The sequence below is a fragment of the Callionymus lyra genome, chromosome 5 (genome assembly GCF_982586985.1).
Source record: "Callionymus lyra chromosome 5, fCalLyr1.hap1.1, whole genome shotgun sequence".
Classification (NCBI taxonomy): Eukaryota; Metazoa; Chordata; class Actinopteri; order Syngnathiformes; family Callionymidae; genus Callionymus; species Callionymus lyra.
Genome location: NC_141822.1, coordinates 16,333,185 through 16,355,496, shown reverse-complemented (window position 1 = coordinate 16,355,496; position 22,312 = coordinate 16,333,185). Strand labels below are relative to the sequence as shown.

Below are 22,312 nucleotides of genomic sequence, written 5' to 3'. Positions count from 1 at the left end.
TTTTCACCTTGAGCTGATTATCTGGACAAACCCCCCCCAAAAAAAACTCAAAACCTGCCGCAACTTTCCTTCAACCTCCTGCTGATGTTCAGTAACATTCTTCACTCGCCGAGAGTCGAGGGCAATTTGGACAGAGACGTTCCTGAACTCACACACACACACACACCTCTCTATCTATTTAGCCAGTGTGTGTACTCTGCAGGGTAAGCGCCGGCTGTCACAACTGAAATTAATACCTGACAGAGCAGAAGAGCGAGTGCGCGAGCTAAGCCGCCAGCTGCCTTTGTGTCATTGAGCAAACATGTTCTGCTGAGCGGCGGCCGACATCACCCGGTGTCATCAGAGCGGGAGAATCATCGGCAGCATTATTCTGCTTGTGTGGTTGGAATAAAGTGCGGTGGTTTAAACGCGGAGGAAGGAGCGAGGACAACGGTTATTATTATTTACTCCGACAAGAGACGCGACTTCTGTGTGGAATCGATGATGTTTCTTCTCGTATTATTCATTGTTGTATCGGCTGTTACACTCTTACCAAGCTATTTTCGAAACCGATCAACTGTAGCAACGGGAGACAAAGTGTACACAGAGAATACTTCAGCAGATTACATCGATTACTTTTCGGAGGTCAGCGCTCTCACTGACTGAACTTACACACTCGCTTATTCGTTTTTTTTATGAGAGCTGTGGTTTCACCAAGATTGGCATCAGCTCCAATTAAGGAGCTGCTTTGCGAAAAAGAAAAAAAGGGAATCGCAGAAAACACTGTCAGAAGGTCCCAGATGAGCATTAACATCTACAAATGTCACAGTTTCTCTTTAGTTTGTCTTGAAAGATACAAAAAAAAGTCCATTTAATTGGTATTCAGGGCCTCAGTGAATCATAATTGACCATTATTGCCTATACTGAAGTTTAATAAGTAATGCAGTCGATAGAATGGATTGCTCAAAAGGTTCAGAAAGATGCAGTCAAGCGAGTCCCAGACTCATGGACTTGACGTTATTAATCCATCTGACCTGCATGTTGACGGAGTTTCACAGGAAAGAAAATGTAAAAGTTGATCATATGATCAGCTTTAAGACATGTTTCTTATGATTTTGTCTCTATGCGACCAGTATCTAATCTTTTAATGAGAACACGGATCCCAGGCCTTTGGGATACGTGTTCCTAAATCTGATACACATGTGAACTTTTGACACATAACTTTAGTCTGAACGACCAAAATCACAACATACATAAATGCTTTTCTCACCATGAGTTTACTCTGGAGATACGTTAAAGTGTGTACGGCCTGGTTTTAGATGACCCTCGTTTTCTTCTAACCCTCATGTCAAATAAGGGTTGGGATTATTTTCAAAGTAAATTGTTACTTTTTAGAGTTATAGACAAAAACGTTTGTTAATTTTAATGTAGCAACAGGTGCTCAGTTGTCTTCGTCCAGTCTACTGTCTACACTGGAAGCAGTTGCGATATTTAACCAAAGTTTCCTTCCTGTTCCTTTAGGATGTTAGCCTTTAAACTTCTGCTAAAAAAAAAAAAAAAAGTACTTGTTTGGGTTTTTACGGAACAAATCCTCTTGAAGAGGCTTCAATATAAAGGGGAAGTTACAGACGAGCAGTATGGAGGGATTTGGACGTTTTTAAGTGCATTTTCGGACAAAAATCGCTTTGAGCATTAAGGTCTACAGTCCTGACAACGTCTAAAATTGAGATGTCCTGGTTAGAGAGTAATGTCGTGAATTAAATGTGAATTAATGGAAGCAAAGGTTGTTTTATTTTGTAAATTAACTGGACGCACTTTACTTTAAGCACTCATTTCCTGCCTGAATCATCAGAGCGGCGATAAAAAAAACATAATAATTCAATAAAAACAACACAAGGATCAACACACAGGACACAATGTTGCTACTGACTATTTAATTTGTCAAAACATGAAAAAAAAAATATATGTCTTTGAACGTAAAGACAACAATAGTCACAATGATAATGAATCAAATCAGGAATATCTATAAAACATCTTCTCTCTTCATGCTGGGTCTTCCAATAGGAGATGGAGTCACAACATAGCATCACAATCCACTGGTGGGCTGGGTGGGGGGGGAGGGGAGGAGGAAAACTGACGGCCATTTTGATTTTTCTTCCACTTTAACAACAGCATTTTTTCTTTCCACCGATGAGGGTTCAGAGAATGAACGACGAGACGAGTCAAGTCTGTCAAAATAAAAGCTTTATACAACACTAACGAATGTCTAGAAATAAACAGGAAACAGTTTCCGTTCGTGTTTAAAAAATGAAAATAAATCTTCACCTCAGAATTGCTGACTTCTCCTCCGATTGGTGCAAAAATGCTGTCGTTTGATTTTCATATTTTCCCGTGAAATATTTGCTCCGACATACAACAGACAAGTATATACAAAACTTTGACGGATCAAAGATTCTTACGGCGACACTGCAGGCGTCGAACAAACATCTTTCTCGCCTCCTCCTCCTCCGGGGGACAAAAGATACCGAAACATATCCAGGTTTACAGCAGGCAGACAGGTCCGAACGGATCATAATAATACAGATTAACAAAAATCTTTACAAAATATGACCTCATATGGTCAATAATATACAGAACGCCATAATAAAAAGAAGAAGTTTGTCTGTTTTTTTTTTCCTCTGTACAAATGACAAACATCACAGAATGACAACATCGACGGGTTTCTTTTTTTTTTTTTCTTCTTCTTCCTGTAGCTCATTTTCAGACTGAGGGATGTGGAGTCACCTGACAGGATGTGATGTAACGCGGAGTGAGGTGTGCAGGTCTAACAGCGTCAGGATAGCTACAGCAATCGCTCATACAAAATGTGCAAAAAACACCATCCTAACTACGAACAGAAGAGCGAGGAGGAGCCGAACACTCGATGTTTACGATGGTTCTGGTATCTGGAGGAGAAAAAGTGTGCTTTTTTTAGCGATGTCGGTACCACTGCTGCGATCTGAAGCGCCTTGGCTGGTGTGAACGGGATTAGAAAACCATCACAAACATGGCGTGCCTCGCCCCCCCGGCGGACTTGAACGGATATCTGAAGTGTGTCGAGTTAAGCATTCGGAGCCACGTGGCATGCGTCCTTGTCATTGTGTCTGGAAGTGCTGTGGAGACGCAAACGTGACCCGGTGCTGCCCCCTTAGTCATGTGACCTCAGTCATCGATGCCGAGTGGTTCTGGAAAACGGGGACGTGGGGGGGGAGGAGGAAGAGGGGTGAATAGAGAAGGAGGGGAAAAGGACAGAGAGTGACAAGGGTGTGGAAATTAAAACTAGTAGCAGTCATGAGTTTGTGGATGTGTGAGTTCTCATGCGTGCGGAGGAACGAGGAAGCAGACGAGCTGAGACACTTCATTTGACTCTTAACTTCATTCATGATCAAATGTATGAACTAAGGTACTAAATAAGAGGTTGTCGCTGAACAATGTGTACACAAATAATCCAATTATATGAATAAATATGTGATCAAAAAGTAGACGCAGGGTCACGGACAAGAATGTATCGAGAATCCATACGATGATTCCACTACAGAAAAACAATCATGTTATAGAATAATACTCTAAACTCAAAACTATTTTGTACTTGGACTCGGATTCACGTGACTCGTGTGACCCTGTGTCACATTTTACATTCATTTGCGGAATCTTAAAGAGCAACTAATGTGTTGATTTAAGTGCTTCTTAAATAGATTTTGGACTCTATTGTACTCATCAGTCTGCACTCCACCTCCAGAACTCATTGTTTAAACAAAGCAGGGTGTGATTACAGCTGGCTGGAGGAGGAGTGAAGAACATTATTACATCATAATGGACACCACTCTCGTAACCTCTCGTTCGCCGAGATTTTAGACAGAGGAGAACTTTATAAAGTAATAAGTTCAAAACATGGTCATGATGAGAGACTTACTGCATCTTGGAGAGGAAGACTTGGGTTTTAACATTAGTTGCTCTTTATAAAAAGAGTGTAATATTTAGATTTAATAACTTGTAACTCTTGATAAGTTTAGACTTTAGTGTTTATAGTCGTTATTGTCGATGAATTTTGCAATTCTTTTCATTTGAATTCATTTTCTACTGTTGATTCACTTGGGGTGAATCCCAGCTACTTAGGGTGAAAGGCAGGGGACATACTGAATATGTCGACGGCCTGTCACAGGACACACAACCATACACACACACACACACACACACACACCTACAAATGTGGAACCACAACACTGTGTTAAACTATATATCTTTTCTTAAAAATAGTGACATTTTAACTGTCTCTCAGTTGATATCATTCATTTTTAAAGGGGGTTGAGGGACCAGATAAAGTCAGGGGCCCCTCAACGCTCTAAGCAATATTTCAAATGTCTTCCATCTTGTTCAAAAGTGCAGCACAGACGCTGTCAAACACCTCATGAAGCTTCAATGAATGACGGCTGTATTCACGCTACCTGGGCACTGAGGGTATCCAGGGGACTCTCCACGCGAGGGAAAGTCATCAGAGGAAGACCGCGGTAGTCTTCTCGCTTCTGTTTAGTGGCAGCTCCGTGGACGCCTTTGAAATTGTTCACCACACATATACCCTGCGAGGAAGAGCAGAGGCTTCAGGAGGACTGACGGAGAAGAGACGGTGTTCAGATCAAAGTCATGTTTGCACAGAACATTGTTGGTCCTGAAGTTTACTGTCCTGTTATTTAACCCCTTCAACATATGGATCAATTCAATCTTTGATTTCAATGTTGCAGCAGACAATGTTAGTATTTTAAACACCTTTAATCTTCAAAAAAGATCCAAAAAAACTGTTTTCTTCTTACTTACTTATCTAAATAATAATATTATACTACAGTATTATTATTTGTGTTGAAAAAAAGTTAAGTCATTTTGGGCGACTGTCCTTTGACCTTATCTTTTTTTTAAGTAAAGTAAATTCAGATCCTTGGTTTAAAAAATGAATGAGTGAAAAACTGATTTATTTGGAAGACGTTCTGGTGGAATTAATTTTCTGTTCCACAGAAACAGTAGTTTTAAGAAGGTCTAGTCTGGTCAGATTTAGTTTTGACCCAAATGTCTTTATCATTAACCCTTGTGTTATCAATGGGTCAATGTGACCCGATGGCCAGAAAACAAATGTTTGAAATTAAAAATAAATGTCTAAAAATATAAACCAGGCTGCAGTTACTTTACTACGAAAAACTCTCTCGAGTGCAAGTGTCTTTAATCATTTCTGCGTGTCATGTGTCATACGTGTGATCAACAGGTATGTCACCTGAAAATGTTGTGTCAAGTGCATGTTATGATAATGTTGTTTGTCATGTGATCATTTATGCGTGTCATGCTCTACATTTTCACTCCTTTTCTAAAACGTTAATCCTCCTCATAGTCGCTCTAATCTAGAGTTGATGGACATTAACTCCACGTGTTTTGCTCTTCTTCAGGTGTAAGATTTAATTAAAAGATGTTCTGGTAACCGTTTTTATTTCTGGCACTTATGTTCAAATAGTTTATAAAATATTGTATCGTTTTGTCAGCCATTTTCTATTCCTTCATGCTGGAGATAATTTGTTGCACTTTATAGTTTATATTCTTTTTTATTTTTAACTGAAGAAAGTGAAGAAAAGAAGGCGTTAGTCCAGCATCCATCCCCGGAGTGAGCGATAGGCAAGTCATGTCTTCTTTACAACCCGATGGAAAAAACAATACTTCTGTATTCATTCCCCAAAATAAATGTGTCTTGTGTGAAGTGTTGGTGTGAGAACAGCTTCATGAGGGAGTGAACCATCGATCCAAGAGATGATGGAGGAGAAGTGATGCAGTCAGTCAACTGAGACCAACACTCTTTTCATGTTCCCCCCTTTTCCTTGAAAAGCTGTCATTTTGCGGATCAGTCGGGTCGTCCGGTCCGGGACTATCACGCGGACCAGTTAATAAAAGGACGAGGAGGATCTCGGCACCTCCGGGCCGAGCGAGCCCTCGGGCTGCAGAAGAGAAACGAAGAAACACGGATTCTCTTCTGAAAGAAAACTTGAGGTTTTTCAAGTTCATGCGGCGACTCACGGACAAAGCTGTGATACCATTGGGAGGAAATCTTGAGAGCCGGACCAGAACCGGATCAACCCTCACCTGGTCACATTAAAGTCAAGCGCTTGAATATTTGATGGTATATAATAATAATATCATGAATCATTTTCTTAATGTTTTTTGAAGAAAACTCTTTTTTAAATGTTTGAAGCTGTCAAAATTGAAAACCGTCTCACACACAGTTGGGAATATCAAACACCGGCTCAAGGGGGAATACTTTCAATATAGGAGTGTGTTGTCATGGTAACAACAACTGCCTCCAGGAAAGGGTGTAACACAAGTGAATAAAAAGAGAAGTGTGTCGTACCGGAGCTTAGAAAGTAAGTATAAAGGCAAGTTACAAACATAATTATTATATGGTCAATTTTTTACTATTTTTTAAATACAAAGGTTCTATTCCTGCTATAACAAGATCAATGTTTTGATCAGAAACCCCGTCACCTTCTTTCTCTTGACTTCTATCCTTCATTTTCAGATGGACTTGGCATTGAAAATCTTTATAAAAACTGGACGACTTTCGCTTCATTGGGTTCAACGAATGTGAAAGATTCCAAACAACTTGTTGGTTCAAGAGGCCGGAAAAGAAGATCAACATTATGCTTCAGTAGATCCGAGCACATTGTTTTGCTGCATAACGGACGAACTCACTTCTACATCTGGATGGAATTTCCCCAAGAATTGGCAGAAAAACACTTGTTTTTGATTTATTTTCTTATGATAAGATGATGAATCTCATATCATCTTTAATAAGGAGATTAAATGCAAAAGAAAAATGTTATTTTAAGTGGCCAACAAGAGCTTCACAAACATGTAGTTCTGGTTAGGAAGGTAACAGGTATCATGCCCTCAGATAAGCTTGCAGTGTTTCTTTGAAACTTTAAAAGTCACAATATTTCAATAAAGATCCATGTAAGTGTTGCAGACAAAAGGGAATTTGATGAGGGGTTGAAGTCTTGAAGGGAAGATATTAATAATTAACAAAGATGCTCGGGTATGTTTGTATCATTTTTTACGGCTGTTTCAAGTTAACACTTCTGTTTGTAAAAGGAATGGTTGGACCCTTCAGGGCCTCACAGATCCAGTTCATGATTATTATGGACAGAATTTGTAGAAGCCGTGCTTCCAATTCTATTGGCTTCATCAGCACGGATGAAAATCATCACCTCCAAATCAGATTCCATGGTTCTCAGCCTGAATAAGGCGGAGTTCTTTCTCCAGGTTACGGATCCTTGACGATTTGGGGTTGGCATCAGCACTTATGTTGACGCTCCACCGATCTCTGGTGGTGAAAGAGAGCTAAGCCAAAAGGTAAAGCTCTTGGTATACCAGTCGATTTACATCTCTACCCTCACCTATGGTCACGAGCCATGGATAGTGAGAACAAGATTCCAGGTACAAATTTAGTTTCTCTACAGGGTGTCTTGAACTCCCATGAAGATAAAGTGAGAAGCAAGGTCATGGGAGAGAGTAAGTAAGTAACGTTTGTAGAGCACTTTTCTAGACCAGGGTCACAAAGGGCTTAAACAATCAAAACAAAACCCAATAAAATATATACTTAAAAGGTCAAGATAACACCGAGACAAACACAGGAGTCTCAGAGAATCAAGGAGAAGCCTGCACGAATAAAAGTGTCATCAGTTCAGATGTTTCTTGAAGGAGTCGGTGAGATATCAGTCGAGGCAGTTGAGGCACCTTGTACATCCATCTCCTGGGGGCCTCGCTGGTGAGGTGTTCAGGGCATGTCCCACCGGTAGGACACCACGGGGGGGGGGAGACCAAGGACATGCTGGACATGGACCCAGTCACAATGATCTGGGATGTGGCACCTTGGACGTGGACCGTTGGTGGTGTCGGACAATAAAGTCTGGTCTTTTCTATGGTCCTGGGTTTGGATCCTGGCCCCGAAAAAACTGATTGAAAATTCTGTTCCCCGTTTATCCTGAAAGTTGCTTAAGTTTTGATTTGCTCTAAGAATCCTGCTGTGAGAGGCACGTGTCGACTGAGTCCCGACTGCGGAGATAAACTCAATAATCTGCAAAAATAAGTCCTTTTTCACAATTTCCAGGATATCCAAGCGTCTCCAGGTGATCAAAACTTATTTTTTCTATGAAGAAAACAGGAAAAACTATAAATAAAACTCCCATAAAGTCGTGACTAGATTAAGTTTTACTGCAGATACCTTGAAAAAAAAAAAAAAGCTCTAAGAAAGATTAAGTCGGGCTGCTGGACACGCTCGGCGTGAGCACCAGCACCGGAGGGACTGCAGCGACATGTGGTTAATTTGCCGTCAGATCAGCGTCCATCAAAGACTATCGGCTGTCACATGACAAGACGGGCGATCCGGAGCATCGGCGCCACACGGAGGCTGCTGCCCCCCTCGCCGTCATGTCGGGATGTTAATTAGGGTGAAATGAGAAGGTTCGGAAATCCTGAAAAGAATCATGACGGACCTGCAGCGCTTCATCTTTCCCTCGGGATCACTGAGTCAAAACTCTTGTCGGCCGTAATGGTCCAGTCATTAAAGGATCATATTACTCTGAATAAAGCGACACTCGGCGGGTCCTTCAATAATGCAGCAAGGACGACGTCTGCGGCTTCAATATGCAACGGTTGTGAACATGTGACTCGTGAGTCTTCACTTCGACGCCAGCCAGTCAAAAAAACAACAAAAGAAATCCATCCATCACCGCAGTCGTAACAATATTTACGACTGAGATTTATCAATTCTGCTCAAAACTGACTCCGCAAACTGTCATCTCAATAGACAAGCACCTCCTTCCAATCCTATTTGAAACAAATCCACTTCTAAATTGCTCAACTTATTTCCAGTGTGGCTCATTTCTGAATTTGTTTCAAAGTAATTTGGGATTTTTTACTGAATGTTTTTTGTTAAGTGACTTCAAACGCACGGAGGATTCCCGTCGACACGAGGGCCCCGTCAGGATTCTGGCTCGGGCTCCTCTGAAATTAAAAATCTACGACTCACACGACAGCTGAAGCGAAGACTCTTCTTCTGCTGGTGCCGCGGCGCCTCGCCCTCAACTCGCAGCAGTGATTATGGGTAATGACGCCCAGGAGAGAAACGAGTAAACCATCTTTGATATGCAGAGTTTTTTTTCTTCCGCCGTCTACTTCGGCAGTACAATGTCACATGTCTTACACGTAGGACACGCTGTTCAAAAGTGCGTCCCGGCGAACGTTTTTCGGCCCTTTATAAGATTTTATGCGACCCACTGAGAACGTAAAAATGCACTTCTTGTTTAATTGGAATTTTTAATTTTTTTTAAAAGTAACTAAAGCTCTTGGGCGAACAACACAAGAGTAATAAACGAATATGCAAATTCCTAAATACTAAAACTTTTCCTGTGTGTCTGTGAAGAAGTCTTGATTTTGTGTTGAAATGGTAAAAGATTAACTAATGTGTTGATTTAAGTGTGTCTTAAATCGATGTTGGACTCTATTGTACTCATCAGTATGTGTCTGTTTGTACAAAATTCTCTATTCATTGAAATATTTACATCAAAATTTGCTTAAGCTCCGCCCACGGTTTTTTTTCAGGCTAAAATGTTTACCGCATATCATCAATTCAGGAAATATCCACCACCAAGGGACTCATTGTATAAACAAAGCAGGACGTGATTAGTGTTGGGCAAGTCAATTAGTAACAGTTAATCGTTACCTTAAGTTACTTCCCAGTTACTTTAGTTTACTCATTACTTCCACCAATAAGTTACTTTCCCTAATAACTAGTTACCTTGAGAGGGAGATTTTAGCCCTTTTTTCCTGCAAATTAATTTCTTTTTTTTTCTTAACAATTTAAACAGACACAAAAGTCACTATTTTCCTATTGCTAACAAATACCTATTAAATAACAACAATATTAGTGAACAACACTGTATAAAAAAAAACAACAACATTTTAAAGGAAAATAAATAACAAACAATACAAAACTCAAACTGTTAAATACCTTTTTCAATATTCTCACAACTATTGCCCCAGAGTCGACAATATTCCTCAAGTTACTATCAGCAGCTGTTTTCTTGTTGATGGAATCTAACATAAATAGTGATAAGAGGTCACAGAGGAGGACCGGGGTCACCTTTCCTTCTTCTCAGAAGTAAAGTTGGTTTGATGAGTCAGTTAAAAATTCAATTTTCAGTCACTTTCTAAAACTTTTTTTCAGATGGAGTCGAATGTTTTCACCGTGATGTCTCCGCAGCATCGGCTAATCTTGCATTCAGACAGACTTCTGTCTTTTAATGCCGTTTTAATCCCTCCACTTAACTTAAAACTATCACATATAGACAAAAACAAGAATCCACAGAGGTGTAACACTCTTGTGTGGATCTGCATTTAATTAAAAAAAAAAAAATCCTATTAAAGTTTTTTTGTAAGAGGCACGAGAAGAAAGTCCAACCCATCTATCACGATGAACAAATGTTTTAACAGTATATTTAGATATGAATTACTCCATAAATATTATTGTCATCAACAAACAGGCTTCACATGTGACACCTCTGGTGGTGAACTACATTAAAACACTGAGAATGAGTAAAATAATGACCATATAAAGGTGAATAATGCAATGTCAGCAATCTCAATCTGCAAGTAATTTTCACCTTTGTATTTTGGGCAACAGCGTTTTCTATCAGGTGTGAATTTACCTATTATAAAGAATGCATTGGTTTGTTTTTGTGGCATTTATTATGAAGATACTATTGTTCAAAATCATCTGAACAACACTTTTGCTGCCAGTTGCAAAATTTAACATTTTATTCACCTGAGGAAGGTATAATCATTTCAACCACTTTGAGATAATTGGATGATGAGTTTATAAAAGTCAATTTCCATCCGTCCTGCCTTTCATTCTCTGTAAAAGAGCCATTAGAAAAAGCTTTGGAGGCGTTTTGAAGAACACCTACCCCTCGTTTAAGATGGAAAACAGGAAGAAAAAAAAGTTCTAAATGTGTGACTTGGAGACTTTTGTGGACACAAACCTAAAAATTGAACATCCAGCTTGTGAGTGGAGAGTATGTGCTGCTAGCATGGAGAGAGAAGTTGGTCCAGATACTGTCAGGTTATTTTTGTTTGTTATCATCTGTCCATTTATTTGAATTTATAAGAATTATTCAAGTCTCGAACTTTACTGGGACGACTTTTTAGCCCTGTATGCATTTCTAAATGTTACTTTCTGTGTCCTTCATCTGTAAATGGAGATTTTGTGAAAGTCTCACTCCCTCCTTTAATCTGCATCGGCAGCTGATCCACATTTTTCCTCCTGCCTTGTAAATCAACATCTAAACTTTATTCACGCCGCTTATAAATCACAGGAAAAGTGTGCTGAGCCAGATCCAAATCCTTCCCAGAAGAGGAGGAAACTCCAACGTGGAGTTAAAAGGACATAAATTTGACTTTTAAAAAGCTCCAAACCTAAATTAAAGGCTTTCTGCCGCCGCCTGCGTTAATAATATAATTTGTCATTTGATCCAGTTCCAAAATGAAGGTAAATCAAACGTGACATTGTTATGATTACACTATAATTCCTGTGGAAAAAAAAATCCACATAAAGGGGAAAAATAAATCTCACCAGGAAGAGAGCGATGGCTGATCCCAGGATGAATCCGGCCACCACGTCGGAGCAGTGGTTCCGGTATTCGGAGACTCTGTTCAGGCCGGTCAGGAAGGCCGAGCACAGGGTCCCCAGACACAGAACCGGCTTGGCCAGACGACTGGACTTGGTCTTGATGGTGCTGGTGATGTACATCTGCGGAGAGGATCAAATATTTGATTGACAGGGATTGGTCCGTTTGGACTCTAATGTCAAATAATGAATAGAAACTGGATTTTTTTTAATCATTTTTTAAGTTATTAAACATTTTTTTAACCTTGAACTAAAGAATATTAATGATAAATATTTTTTTAATGGAACAATTTTAGACAACATTACATATAAATATACATATATACACATATATATATAGATATACATACATATGTATATCTATATATATAGTTTATTTGTTTTAATCTCATTTTGTTCAGTTTAAGTAAATGTTTTTTTTGTTTTTTATAATCCTACACTTCCAGTCAAACACATGTATATTTTAAATACACTCAAATTGTAGAAGTTTCAACTACAAGGAAACCAAATATGAAAGCAACCCATTTTTTAAAGTCAAAGTATTTTCAAATGTAATCAAACAATACATTTTGGAGATTAAATTATTCCTTTATGCCTTTTATTCATACTCGTGTATGTCCCTGAACACAATATTTACTTCATACTTAGATTTATGTTACACCGTTTATTATTATTATTGTTACATAATGATAAAAAATGTACAAAATCCATAGAATAAAAGAGGGTCCAACAGTCAAACTATTCCAAAGTCAAGAGTCCTGGATGATAAATGCTGGATCTTGTTTTGACTTGACGTTATTAATCAAAATAAATAAATAAAAAGCGTTTTCAATCATCTTAAGTGACGTCCTGACAGTTTCTATTATGCGGTTTCCTTCAGGTAAAAACAGCAGCTACACTTGAAAACACTGAAATAATTGGTAAACAATTTTAACGTGTAAATACATAAAAGTTGACAGTTGATTTTTTTTTCCAGGTGTAGCCGCCTGTGTGATTAAAAGTGTAAGTACTACATGTTTGTGTATTCCAGTCTCACCGTCAGGTACACGGCGGAGTACACGCTCAACGAGGCGTCCTTGGAGGGGAAGGAGCGCCGGGCGTTCTCCACCGCCACCGGGTTCCCCGTGCAGATGTTGCTGTTGATGATGAACTGGTGGTTGAAGCGACACTCGGTGCCGGTGTAGTTGGGCTTGCAGACGGACAGGAAGTAGGGCGAGAGGCCGCCCGTCACCACCTGCCCCGCGTTGACGAAGATGTCCGTGGCGAACAGGCCGAACGCGAACACACCTGGGACACGGAGACACGCACGGACCGACAATGAGCATCTGCCGGACGGAGTGTTTAAAAAAACAATCGCACAAAAGATGTCTGACACATTTGTGTGGGGGTGACGCTCGGGGTGGAATTGAGTTGCGGGATCCCCGGTGTCATTAGCAGGAGTCGGCAACTGTTGTGTGGATGTCATTACCTCCGCGATGCCGGTGATCCAGAGAGGCCCGAATGTTTGATTGAACTGAAATTGTCTGAACTTTGAATAAACACACCAGTGACTTCGCTCAGTCTCACCGTGAACACATTCATCAGTGGAGTTTAGACACGTGTGCTGCTCTCAAGTTAAAGAATCGTTTAGATGAAGAGGTTTATTTTGACCATTTATGAATTATTATTATTATAATTATGGGAAAATATATAGTTTCTGTTATTTACAGAACATACAGAAATATAATTATTTATTTATTCATCTTTCAGTCATTTTCTACTGCTGAGGGCTGGAGACTGTCCCAGCTAGTTGGGGTGAAAGGTGAGGGGAAACCCTGGAAAGGTCGCCAGTCTGTCACAGGAAACGCAATCATTCAAACACACACTAACACCTACAGACAACTTGGAGTTCCAAATCAACCTCTATATGTTTAAGGGAGGAAACCGGAGTACCCAGAGTAAACCAAACACAGGGGAGGAGATACAAACTTCACACAGGTTTCGTCAAACAGGAAGTGAACTCTCAACCCTTCTTGCTGAAGCCACCCATTATTATTATTATTATTATTTAGTGTGTTTGACTCCTTCACAGGATTTTTTTTTCTCCAGAAAATCCTTAAGCTGACTTTAAAGAAAGTTTCTTTCTGATTAATGACATTTAAACTAAGTGGCAAACTCTTGGAAAAAGAGAAGAGAAACCACTTCTTTGAGGCAGAAACCTCAGGAGAGCAAGACCGTCTGTGGACGGACAATCTTTTAGGGACACATTAAGAACCCCAGGTCGAGACGCAGTAAGAGAAGAGCTTAAGGCTCAGTTGGATGAAGTCTCATCATGTTCGGATTGGAGCGGAGATCGGAAGAAAGTTGATGGAAACTCAGCGAAGAAAGAAACATCGACAAACGTGAGAATGTAAAAGATCTCACTCAGGTGGGAGAACGCTCTGTGTGTCTGCACATCTGTGAAATATGGCTGCTGATTATCTGACCTGCTTAGCCATGAAATTACTCGGCTTTGTGTTCCCATCCTGGGGGGGCAGCCGAGGAAGGAGGGTGGGAGGGGGGGGGTGGAGTTTGTGAGGGTCCGCTGCTCATGAAAGGTAGGATTGTGTGAAGGGTAACAAGCTAACGGCGGCGAGGGTGAGCTCAGGGAATTGAGGAAGGAGAAGAGATGCGTCAGAGAAAGAGCTGAAGCTGGTCGAGGAAGGACAGAAATGAGAATATGGGTGAAAGTACGACAACGCAAACTTTGAAATGTGACGTACAAATACATCAGTGGTGTTGCCACGGTTTCATCTTGGGTCAAAATGATCCAGCTACTGCAAAAATACCAAACATATTTATTGATTAATATATTGAGAATTTACAAACATTGCTTTCTGGGATTATTTATTGTCAATTAAGTTGTAAATGTCATAAAAACAGGCAAAAAAATCTAAATTTTACAAGCATAACTGATCCCCTGTTTTACAATTATTTATCCATCTAATGTGCAAACCCTGTTGATAAAGGGCAAGCACAGTCTTCATTATTGTCACCATTTATTTCCTGCTATTCCATCTGTTGACGCTCTCCATCAACTCCTCTGTTCGCTCGACACCGACGATAAATCATGGTGTCACTCGCAGGTCATGGGAACTTTGGCTGCTCGAGGGGGCGGCAGATTAATTACAGGAATTCTCCGGTGACTGATTGGTTCTCTTGTTGAATAAATAAGGTTGATTCCGTATTTTTGCTTTGGCACACGAAAAAAAATAAATGAAAGGGACAGATTTCTATAACAATCATAATCATCCGAATAAGCTCACAGAAGGTTGTGCAGAATATAGATTTAAACTCTCGCGTTTTTGCCTGTTGTGACAATTTAAGAGTTTAATGAGATGAAAAATGTAATTTTGAGAAGTATTACAATAAAAAACAGACAAAATTGAATGATGTTACCCAAGTATTTCATAAAGCTGCCAATAACTAGACCAAATGTTTTATCATCCAACATTTATAATAGTGAAAAAAAACTAATTTAGGAAATAATCCTCTTTTCAATTTGATTTATTTTATTTTGTGTCGCTTGTTGATTTAATTTATTCAATCATTATCATTTGTCGAATTAAGGAAGTGTATTTATATTTTTTAGATTTTAGAATTTTGACAATTATTTATGGGAATCATCATTCAACATTTTTTTTAATGCAAGACTGGGAACATCATTAATGGATTTATGAAAACTAAATTAAAAATATATCTACAGAAAAAATGAGGCGACCTCATGATGATAACTTTTGTGAAGTCAAAGTCAGAGAAACTGTAAATGCAGGATAATTGTTGTGATAAATTCTATTGTTGCACTGCATGATGGGACATGTAGTTCCAAGTGCTCCGACTGCTTTAAGAACCGAATACGCCGATTGAAACTTCGAACACACATCATATAATCATGATCATCTTCTATTCTTTACACTTCCTGATGGATCGTGATGTTGGTCAAACACTGTGTGAGTCGATGTTCTTAAAGACACGCGTGTTACCTGCTCGAGCGTGACTCGGGTCATGGAAACTCACCTATGAAGCGGATGATGCGGCGGACGAGAGGGTTGAGGTAGCAACAGTCTCCTGTCACGATGGTCTTCTCCTGCGCCAACAGACCCTCCCTCGTGGATTTCATCACATACATGGAGACCTCGCCCACGAAAATCTGAACATGCACCGAGAGAAAAGGATGGTTTAGTTAATAACATAATTAGTGTCGTTAAATAAATGTTAGACAAGTCACTCAAAACAAAATGTGCCGGCACATGAAGTGCAAGAAGTCGATCAGGGAATAGAAAAGTCAACAGATTTAGGGGAATTCGACTTTTATTAACAGCATCTTGGCAGGAACAATACAGCAAAATGTCGATATATTGTAATATTCTTTTCCACAATACTGTATCGATTTATCCATTTATTTTCATTTTTGGCTTGCAAATCATCATTACATGTGTTACTGTAATTCTTTTATGGTTTAAAGTTGAATAAAGTTGAAAAAATAAAATAATTATTCTTCTCATTTGTTTTTTTTAATATAAAATAATAAACAAATATTCACGCCGTTTATGTTTGTGTTGCAACTAAATTAAAGCAGCTGGTTTGGCAGCAGTTACTGTATAAAGTCCTCCACCGCTAGAGGAACAATTAAATCCTCTGATGACTGAGGATGAGAGGATACAGTGGATTCCAGCAGCTTCTGAAGCTGATGTTTGGACATATTTTGTTTTCAAAACAAATGAAATCAATTACGACTTTGGTGTTGCAGAATTGACAGACATATGACTCTTGACAAAGTCAAGTACTCGACAATACTGTCTCTCTGTATCTCAATACATCCTATTGTTGCCCGTGTACTGAGAGACGTATGGTATAGGCAGTTAAAAGTGGCTTGCATCCTCTGAACCATACAGAACAAATATACCATCTGTAAAAATCTGTAATTTCTAGGGCTGCACGATCGACCACACGATTATTCAGCATTGATAGAAGCAGTTATGACGTCATTCTGATCAACCGATCAAATGTTAAATGTAACTTTAGAATAGTGTAGTTATTACTTGAACTCCTTTTCTGCACCGCTTTGTCACATGCAAACGATGCATTCAATGACGATGGGATTGCTAGGGCGCGTTGAGGTGCGCATATTTTCAAACTAAACTCAAAACACTCTTTAACTGAAAAAAAATCCCTTCAATCAACAAATAAACACACAGAAAGTACAAAGTTCAAAATCAGAAACGCTGTAAATGCAGGGTAAACTTTGTGACTGCTTCAACTGTTGCACTGCCTGATGGGAGATGGAGTTTGGGTGCTGGGACTGCATAAAGGAGTCAAGACATTTATTGTAGATTCTAGTTGCTTGATATTACTTTTTTATGAAAATTTTGTAGGAAAACATGACGTTATTTCAGTGATAAGTTTATATATTGTGGGTTAGATTAGTCAACTGTTGTCTGCACTTGTTTATTTTCGTTTTTTAGTTACCGGTATTTTGTTTAATTTAACACTTTTGAGTTTTGTATGGTTTGTTATTTACCTTCCTTTAAAGGTTGTTGGATTTTTTTATCCTGTGTCGTTTGGTTTTATTGTTGGTATCCAATAGTTTTTATGTAATCAATAAAGATTCAATTTAAGTTACTACTCACAAAACTAGGCATCAGCCAGAAAAATGATGATCGCTGCATCTCTAATCATTTATTTTCTTCTTGATTAAAGCAGCCTGAAAATTGTTTTTAAAAAGATGAGATTTTCTGGGCGTAACGTTTGCCTGTGACTCTTGATAACACCTGTTTCAGTTAAGTTTACATAAAAATTAACAATTTAATAAATTCATTATCCTGTAAACCAGTGAAAATTTGTAAAACAAACCCTATATGTATGGAAAAAAAAAAATGTTGCAGAGAAACCAGTCCAGACTAGCTCTTGCTAATTCAGCGTTATGGTGACTTTTTTTTTCTTTTTGCTGCTCATGATATTGTGCCTTTTGCCATTTCAATCTGAAGGTCGGTCGGTCCGTGAATAAAATGCCGACATTAAACCTGTCCGAGGTGCAAAAAAAGGTTGGGGACCCCCAACCCATTGCTTTACAGATATTTGAAGTAGTAAATCTTTGGGTTGTACCTTTTGTGTCATTCTAACTTGGATCATCAAATAATAATCCAGTTGAAAACTGAATGAAAGTCTTATTTAGAGTTCCTATTTGTATTTGTGGAATCAGTGGAATAAAATAAAGAGAGGCGCGTCAGTAAACGCTACGTTCCTCCTCAGAGCGGCCGAGCCGACATATAACAAAGAGAGCCGCCCTCTGTCACGATAACTGACTCGCCCACCGCTGGACCAGATTAACGGCCGCTCGGGACCACACTTCCCCTCAGTGCGTGAAATAGTGCACCTGCAACATTAAAAATGACAGATAGTAACTGCTCGCTGTATTTTAAGAGCGGCCCCTTTTTATGCCTTTCACCTTTTCACTTTTCCAAACACATTAAATGCTCATTATTGAGAAATTTATGCAGCTTAAAGAATCGTTTCAGACGGCACAAATAAAGTTGAGAGTGGGCCGTAAAGAATCTTCTGGAGGTTGTTTTAATTCAGGGACAGCAGGTTTGTGTGAGGCAGGGTTGATATATGGTGAATAATAAGGTGAGGACAGATGTGATGAGCAGGTGTGTGACAGCTAATGAAGACATTTTAGAGGGAAATAAAAATGGATCGTTTTAAATCGGTGACGTAAATTTAAGAATGAGCTTCGAGATCTGGAAGGATTCATGAAGCGTTTATCAATAGTTTGCCTTGAGGCCCAAATAAACAACATCACACACACGTGAGTTCAAGGACATGTGAAGGAGAGTTCACACAAATAAATATTGATTAAGAATCCAATGAACGTGATAGAGCTTCTTGTCAGACCCTAACATGATGACTCATGGGGTTCATTTTACACACAGACTACACTCATGGAGGCGAGTCTGAAATGAGAAAGTCAATATATTTTAACCCCGTTATACATGAACAGTCAAATAAGCACATAGTAATACACACGGGAGCATCATTTAAATATACATATATATTATATATATTCCCATAGCTTAACTCCTTTTCTTAATTGTAAGGAGGCGGATCTTTTGTGGCACAGACCAAGAATGCTTCGGTAAACAGGTTTCGTCTTTCAGTGCCAGATTCCCGCAGGATAAAAAAAAATTCAAAATGTACACATTTTCTTAAATTAAAAAACAATTAGTTGATTGATTTTTCAATTGTTAGCAAGTGTTCTTTTGCACTGGAATTTTCTTTCTTTTTTTGTAAGAAAACAGCGGAAATTTACCAAAATGTAATTGAAGATTATTACCATGTGTCATTTTCTTTTCATTGGAATTTATATTATGAAAATGGTATCTAAAAAGTAGTTTAGGAACCAGTATCAAAGTGATAATGATCCCCATATACAGTATATATATACCATGATGAAATTTCCAGAATTTAATATCCAACATTTGCCAATTTAAAGGGGGAACTGATAGGGCCAATTTCAACAAAACTTCTAACATGTTTTACACATATAAAATGGGGATGATTTCCTTATTTAATTCGGACTATTTTAAATTCTTTGTCGGGGCCTGTGAGGCATTCGTCACAGGGCTGCACAGGAACATTTTTATTTTTATTTTATTCGTTATATTGATTATAACCTTTTAAAGTTGTTGTTTTGAGAAAAATGTTATTTTTTCTAAAGTTATATTAGCCCATGACCCTTAACATATCAAGACGCTTGTTTGCTCAAAAATAAACCTTTAAACTAGTGACATTTTTTATATGAAAGTCAGTCTGTGAATATCTATATTCTATATAATATAATACCTCTGCTAGGGTCCACCTACTCTATTTTTTACAGTTTTTCAGTTTTAAATTCAATTTGTATACAACACCAGGTGTTTTAAGTGGTTTTAAAATACAAAGTACCTTAATTATCTTGAAAAACGTGTCTATATTAACATTTCTGAACATTTCTAAGAATAGAAGATACGTACACGACAAAGGAAAAACATGATTGCAAAATCCTTCCATAGTTTTTCCTAATCCCAAAACAGGGCGGGTGAGACTCAAAGGTCACAGTGAGGGGTCACCGTCAGACTTTTCCTCTCTACAAAGGAAGATGAGCGAGCGTTCATTATCCAGCCGCTCTTGATTTACAGACAAATGCATGAATGAGAGCGTGTCAGCGGCGCAGCCTCCCATTGGTCCGGCCAAGTGGAACATCCACGTTAATTGCTGGCTGTTTTCTAACTGGCCGACATCCCAGGCCTGTCATCATTAATTCTGATTGGCTGCTTCGCAGGATTATCCACAGACAGAGAGATCTACGGCGTCAAGCACGACTTGACTACCTGACACAGCATCTCTCGAAGGACACAATTAAAAGTTTAGAATAGCAGGGAGACGGATAAAGAGACCGAGGACACGTTCTTGCACAGACCAGGGACGAGAACTGAGGGAAGGAAATGTTCAGTGCAGCGTCTGGAGTTCCTCGACTGGAATTATTGGTTAAGAGTTAATAAATGTGAAGTTTGTAAATGTCTGCGAGATCTACGGTAAATAATTCTGAGAGCACTGAAGCGTTCGTCTGACTTTGACAGGTAAAAAAAAATCTGCTTTAGGTTCATCTTGTTAAAGAGTTAAAACAAATATTGCAGTCTTTTGTCATTTTAACGAAAAGGTAAGCCGTGAACATCCTACTCTTCTCACACTTCTGCAGACAAGGATTATTTTCACGCACCACAGAACTTCACAATAACAGCAGGTGTATATTATGTTAATGCATCAAAGCTCTCCTCACTACAAACATAATACATTTGTACAAAAACGTACATTAATTCTTAGATACAAATTAAATATCTCACCTGGAAATCCAACACATATTTACACAGCAACTTTAGAGAACACAACTTACACATGTTTTCTAGGATCCAGAAAAAACATGTTTTGATACGGCCTTCAAGCGGTCAACACTAAATAATAAATAATAACATGTAGAAATATACAATTGCTTCATTTTAATACATATGAATAATTCCATTTATTCGTTATTATTATGTCAAACCCATTTAAAATCTCCATTTTCTAAATTTATTTTCAGGGCTTATTTTCAATTGGGGAAAAACACACCTTGGTACAAAAGCACCTTAAAGAATGTATCATTTTTATGAGTAATTAATTTTTTGTGCTAGACATTCACTTTTTTTTTTTTTTTAACTTACCGTAGAAAATAAAAATAAAAAAAAGAAGCAAAACTGAGTTTTGTACTTGGTGCAAATGATTTCCTGTTTTTGGTTCCAATTATTATTATTATTTTTTAATCCAAACTATTTTCAAAGTATATTTCTACATTTGAGTTTCAGTGTAGACTGCTTAAGGGCATATTGGGGCCCCTGGACTGTGTATGAATATATATTTTTTATTTCTTCAACTGAATAATAAAATATTACTGTCCTTCTATCCTGCTTTTCTCTTCTTAAAAGTTGTAGGGAATTGTAAAAATTATGCAGAATTAATCCTTTTATAGTACAACAATAAAATCTTTTTGCAGCATAACCACACATTTGACATCTTTAATTGCAATATTCTCTCTTTCCCATTCTCTCTTACTACACTATAAGTGTAGTTTTATTTCTCTAATGATCTTAATGTTTCTTTTCGATCCTTCACAAGTGACAAAATAGAAAAAAGACGTTGGTATTCTGGGCCATCTGTTGCTTTAAGAAAACAAACACATCTAAACTCAGCAGCAGCTGAAGACATGATAATGGTCCAGCTGTGTGTGTGTGTGTGTGAGTCGGTATATTAACACACTCACTCAGCTGCACAGACAAACATTGCGCAACAGGGTGTGTTTTATTTGTTCAGTGATTACAAAGTGACAGTAATCCAGATCTCTGGGGTCTAACCGAGCTGAACGACACTGTAGGTGCTTCACGAACCGAGGGAGCAGAACGTCTGCAACAATACGAAGCACCACCGACATCAGTGTAGCAGCAAACTAGCTGATGGAGACGTGATCAGGAGGATCTGGAAGATACACCACGTCTGTTCAACACCCAATTACTGCAACAGTCAAGTGTCTGAGTGTTTATTTCTGGATGTTAAAGTCGGTGTTTGAGACTTCGATCAGTGACAACTAACTACATCAATTTAAACATATTCATACATCTTTAAAGGTGTAGTAAAAGTTGACAAAAGCAGAGCAAAATAATGAAAAATAATCCAATAAATAACATTGTTTGTTAATGATGATAAAGCTTGTCTGGTTGTATGTTAAATCAAACTTATCATGAAGAAAACTAAATGATACAATTAAGTCTTTTTTATTGCTTAAATAAATTTCGTTTTTTGGGGTAAAACCTAACGCTGAAGTTACAAATACTGCAATGCTTCTGTTGCTCCTGAACAAGAAATTATGTGCGTGATGATGAACCTGATGTGTTCCATGTTTTAAATACAGCTACTGCAGTACAAACTGCAGCAACTCGAGTAGTATCGGTATTCAAGGACGGGCGCTTCTTATCCTTCACACATGGCCGAGAT

At 38.5% G+C, this 22,312-nt stretch overlaps 1 protein-coding gene across 1 annotated transcript in view; it reads right to left on the bottom strand.

Annotated features, from left to right (window-relative positions):
• Nucleotides 1–1,898: 1,898 nt before the first annotated feature.
• plppr1 (phospholipid phosphatase related 1) overlaps nt 1,899–22,312 on the bottom strand; it is a 45,436-nt gene continuing 25,022 nt past the window's right edge. Inside the window, exons 4-8 of the mRNA XM_087791131.1 lie at nt 15,767–15,899; nt 12,768–13,018; nt 11,678–11,854; nt 4,464–4,595; nt 1,899–3,203 (exon numbers count right to left, since the gene is read on the bottom strand). Coding sequence (XP_087647257.1) covers nt 3,171–3,203; nt 4,464–4,595; nt 11,678–11,854; nt 12,768–13,018; nt 15,767–15,899 — 726 coding nt within the window. The 3' untranslated portion in view covers nt 1,899–3,170. The remainder of the gene's footprint in view (nt 3,204–4,463; nt 4,596–11,677; nt 11,855–12,767; nt 13,019–15,766; nt 15,900–22,312) is intronic.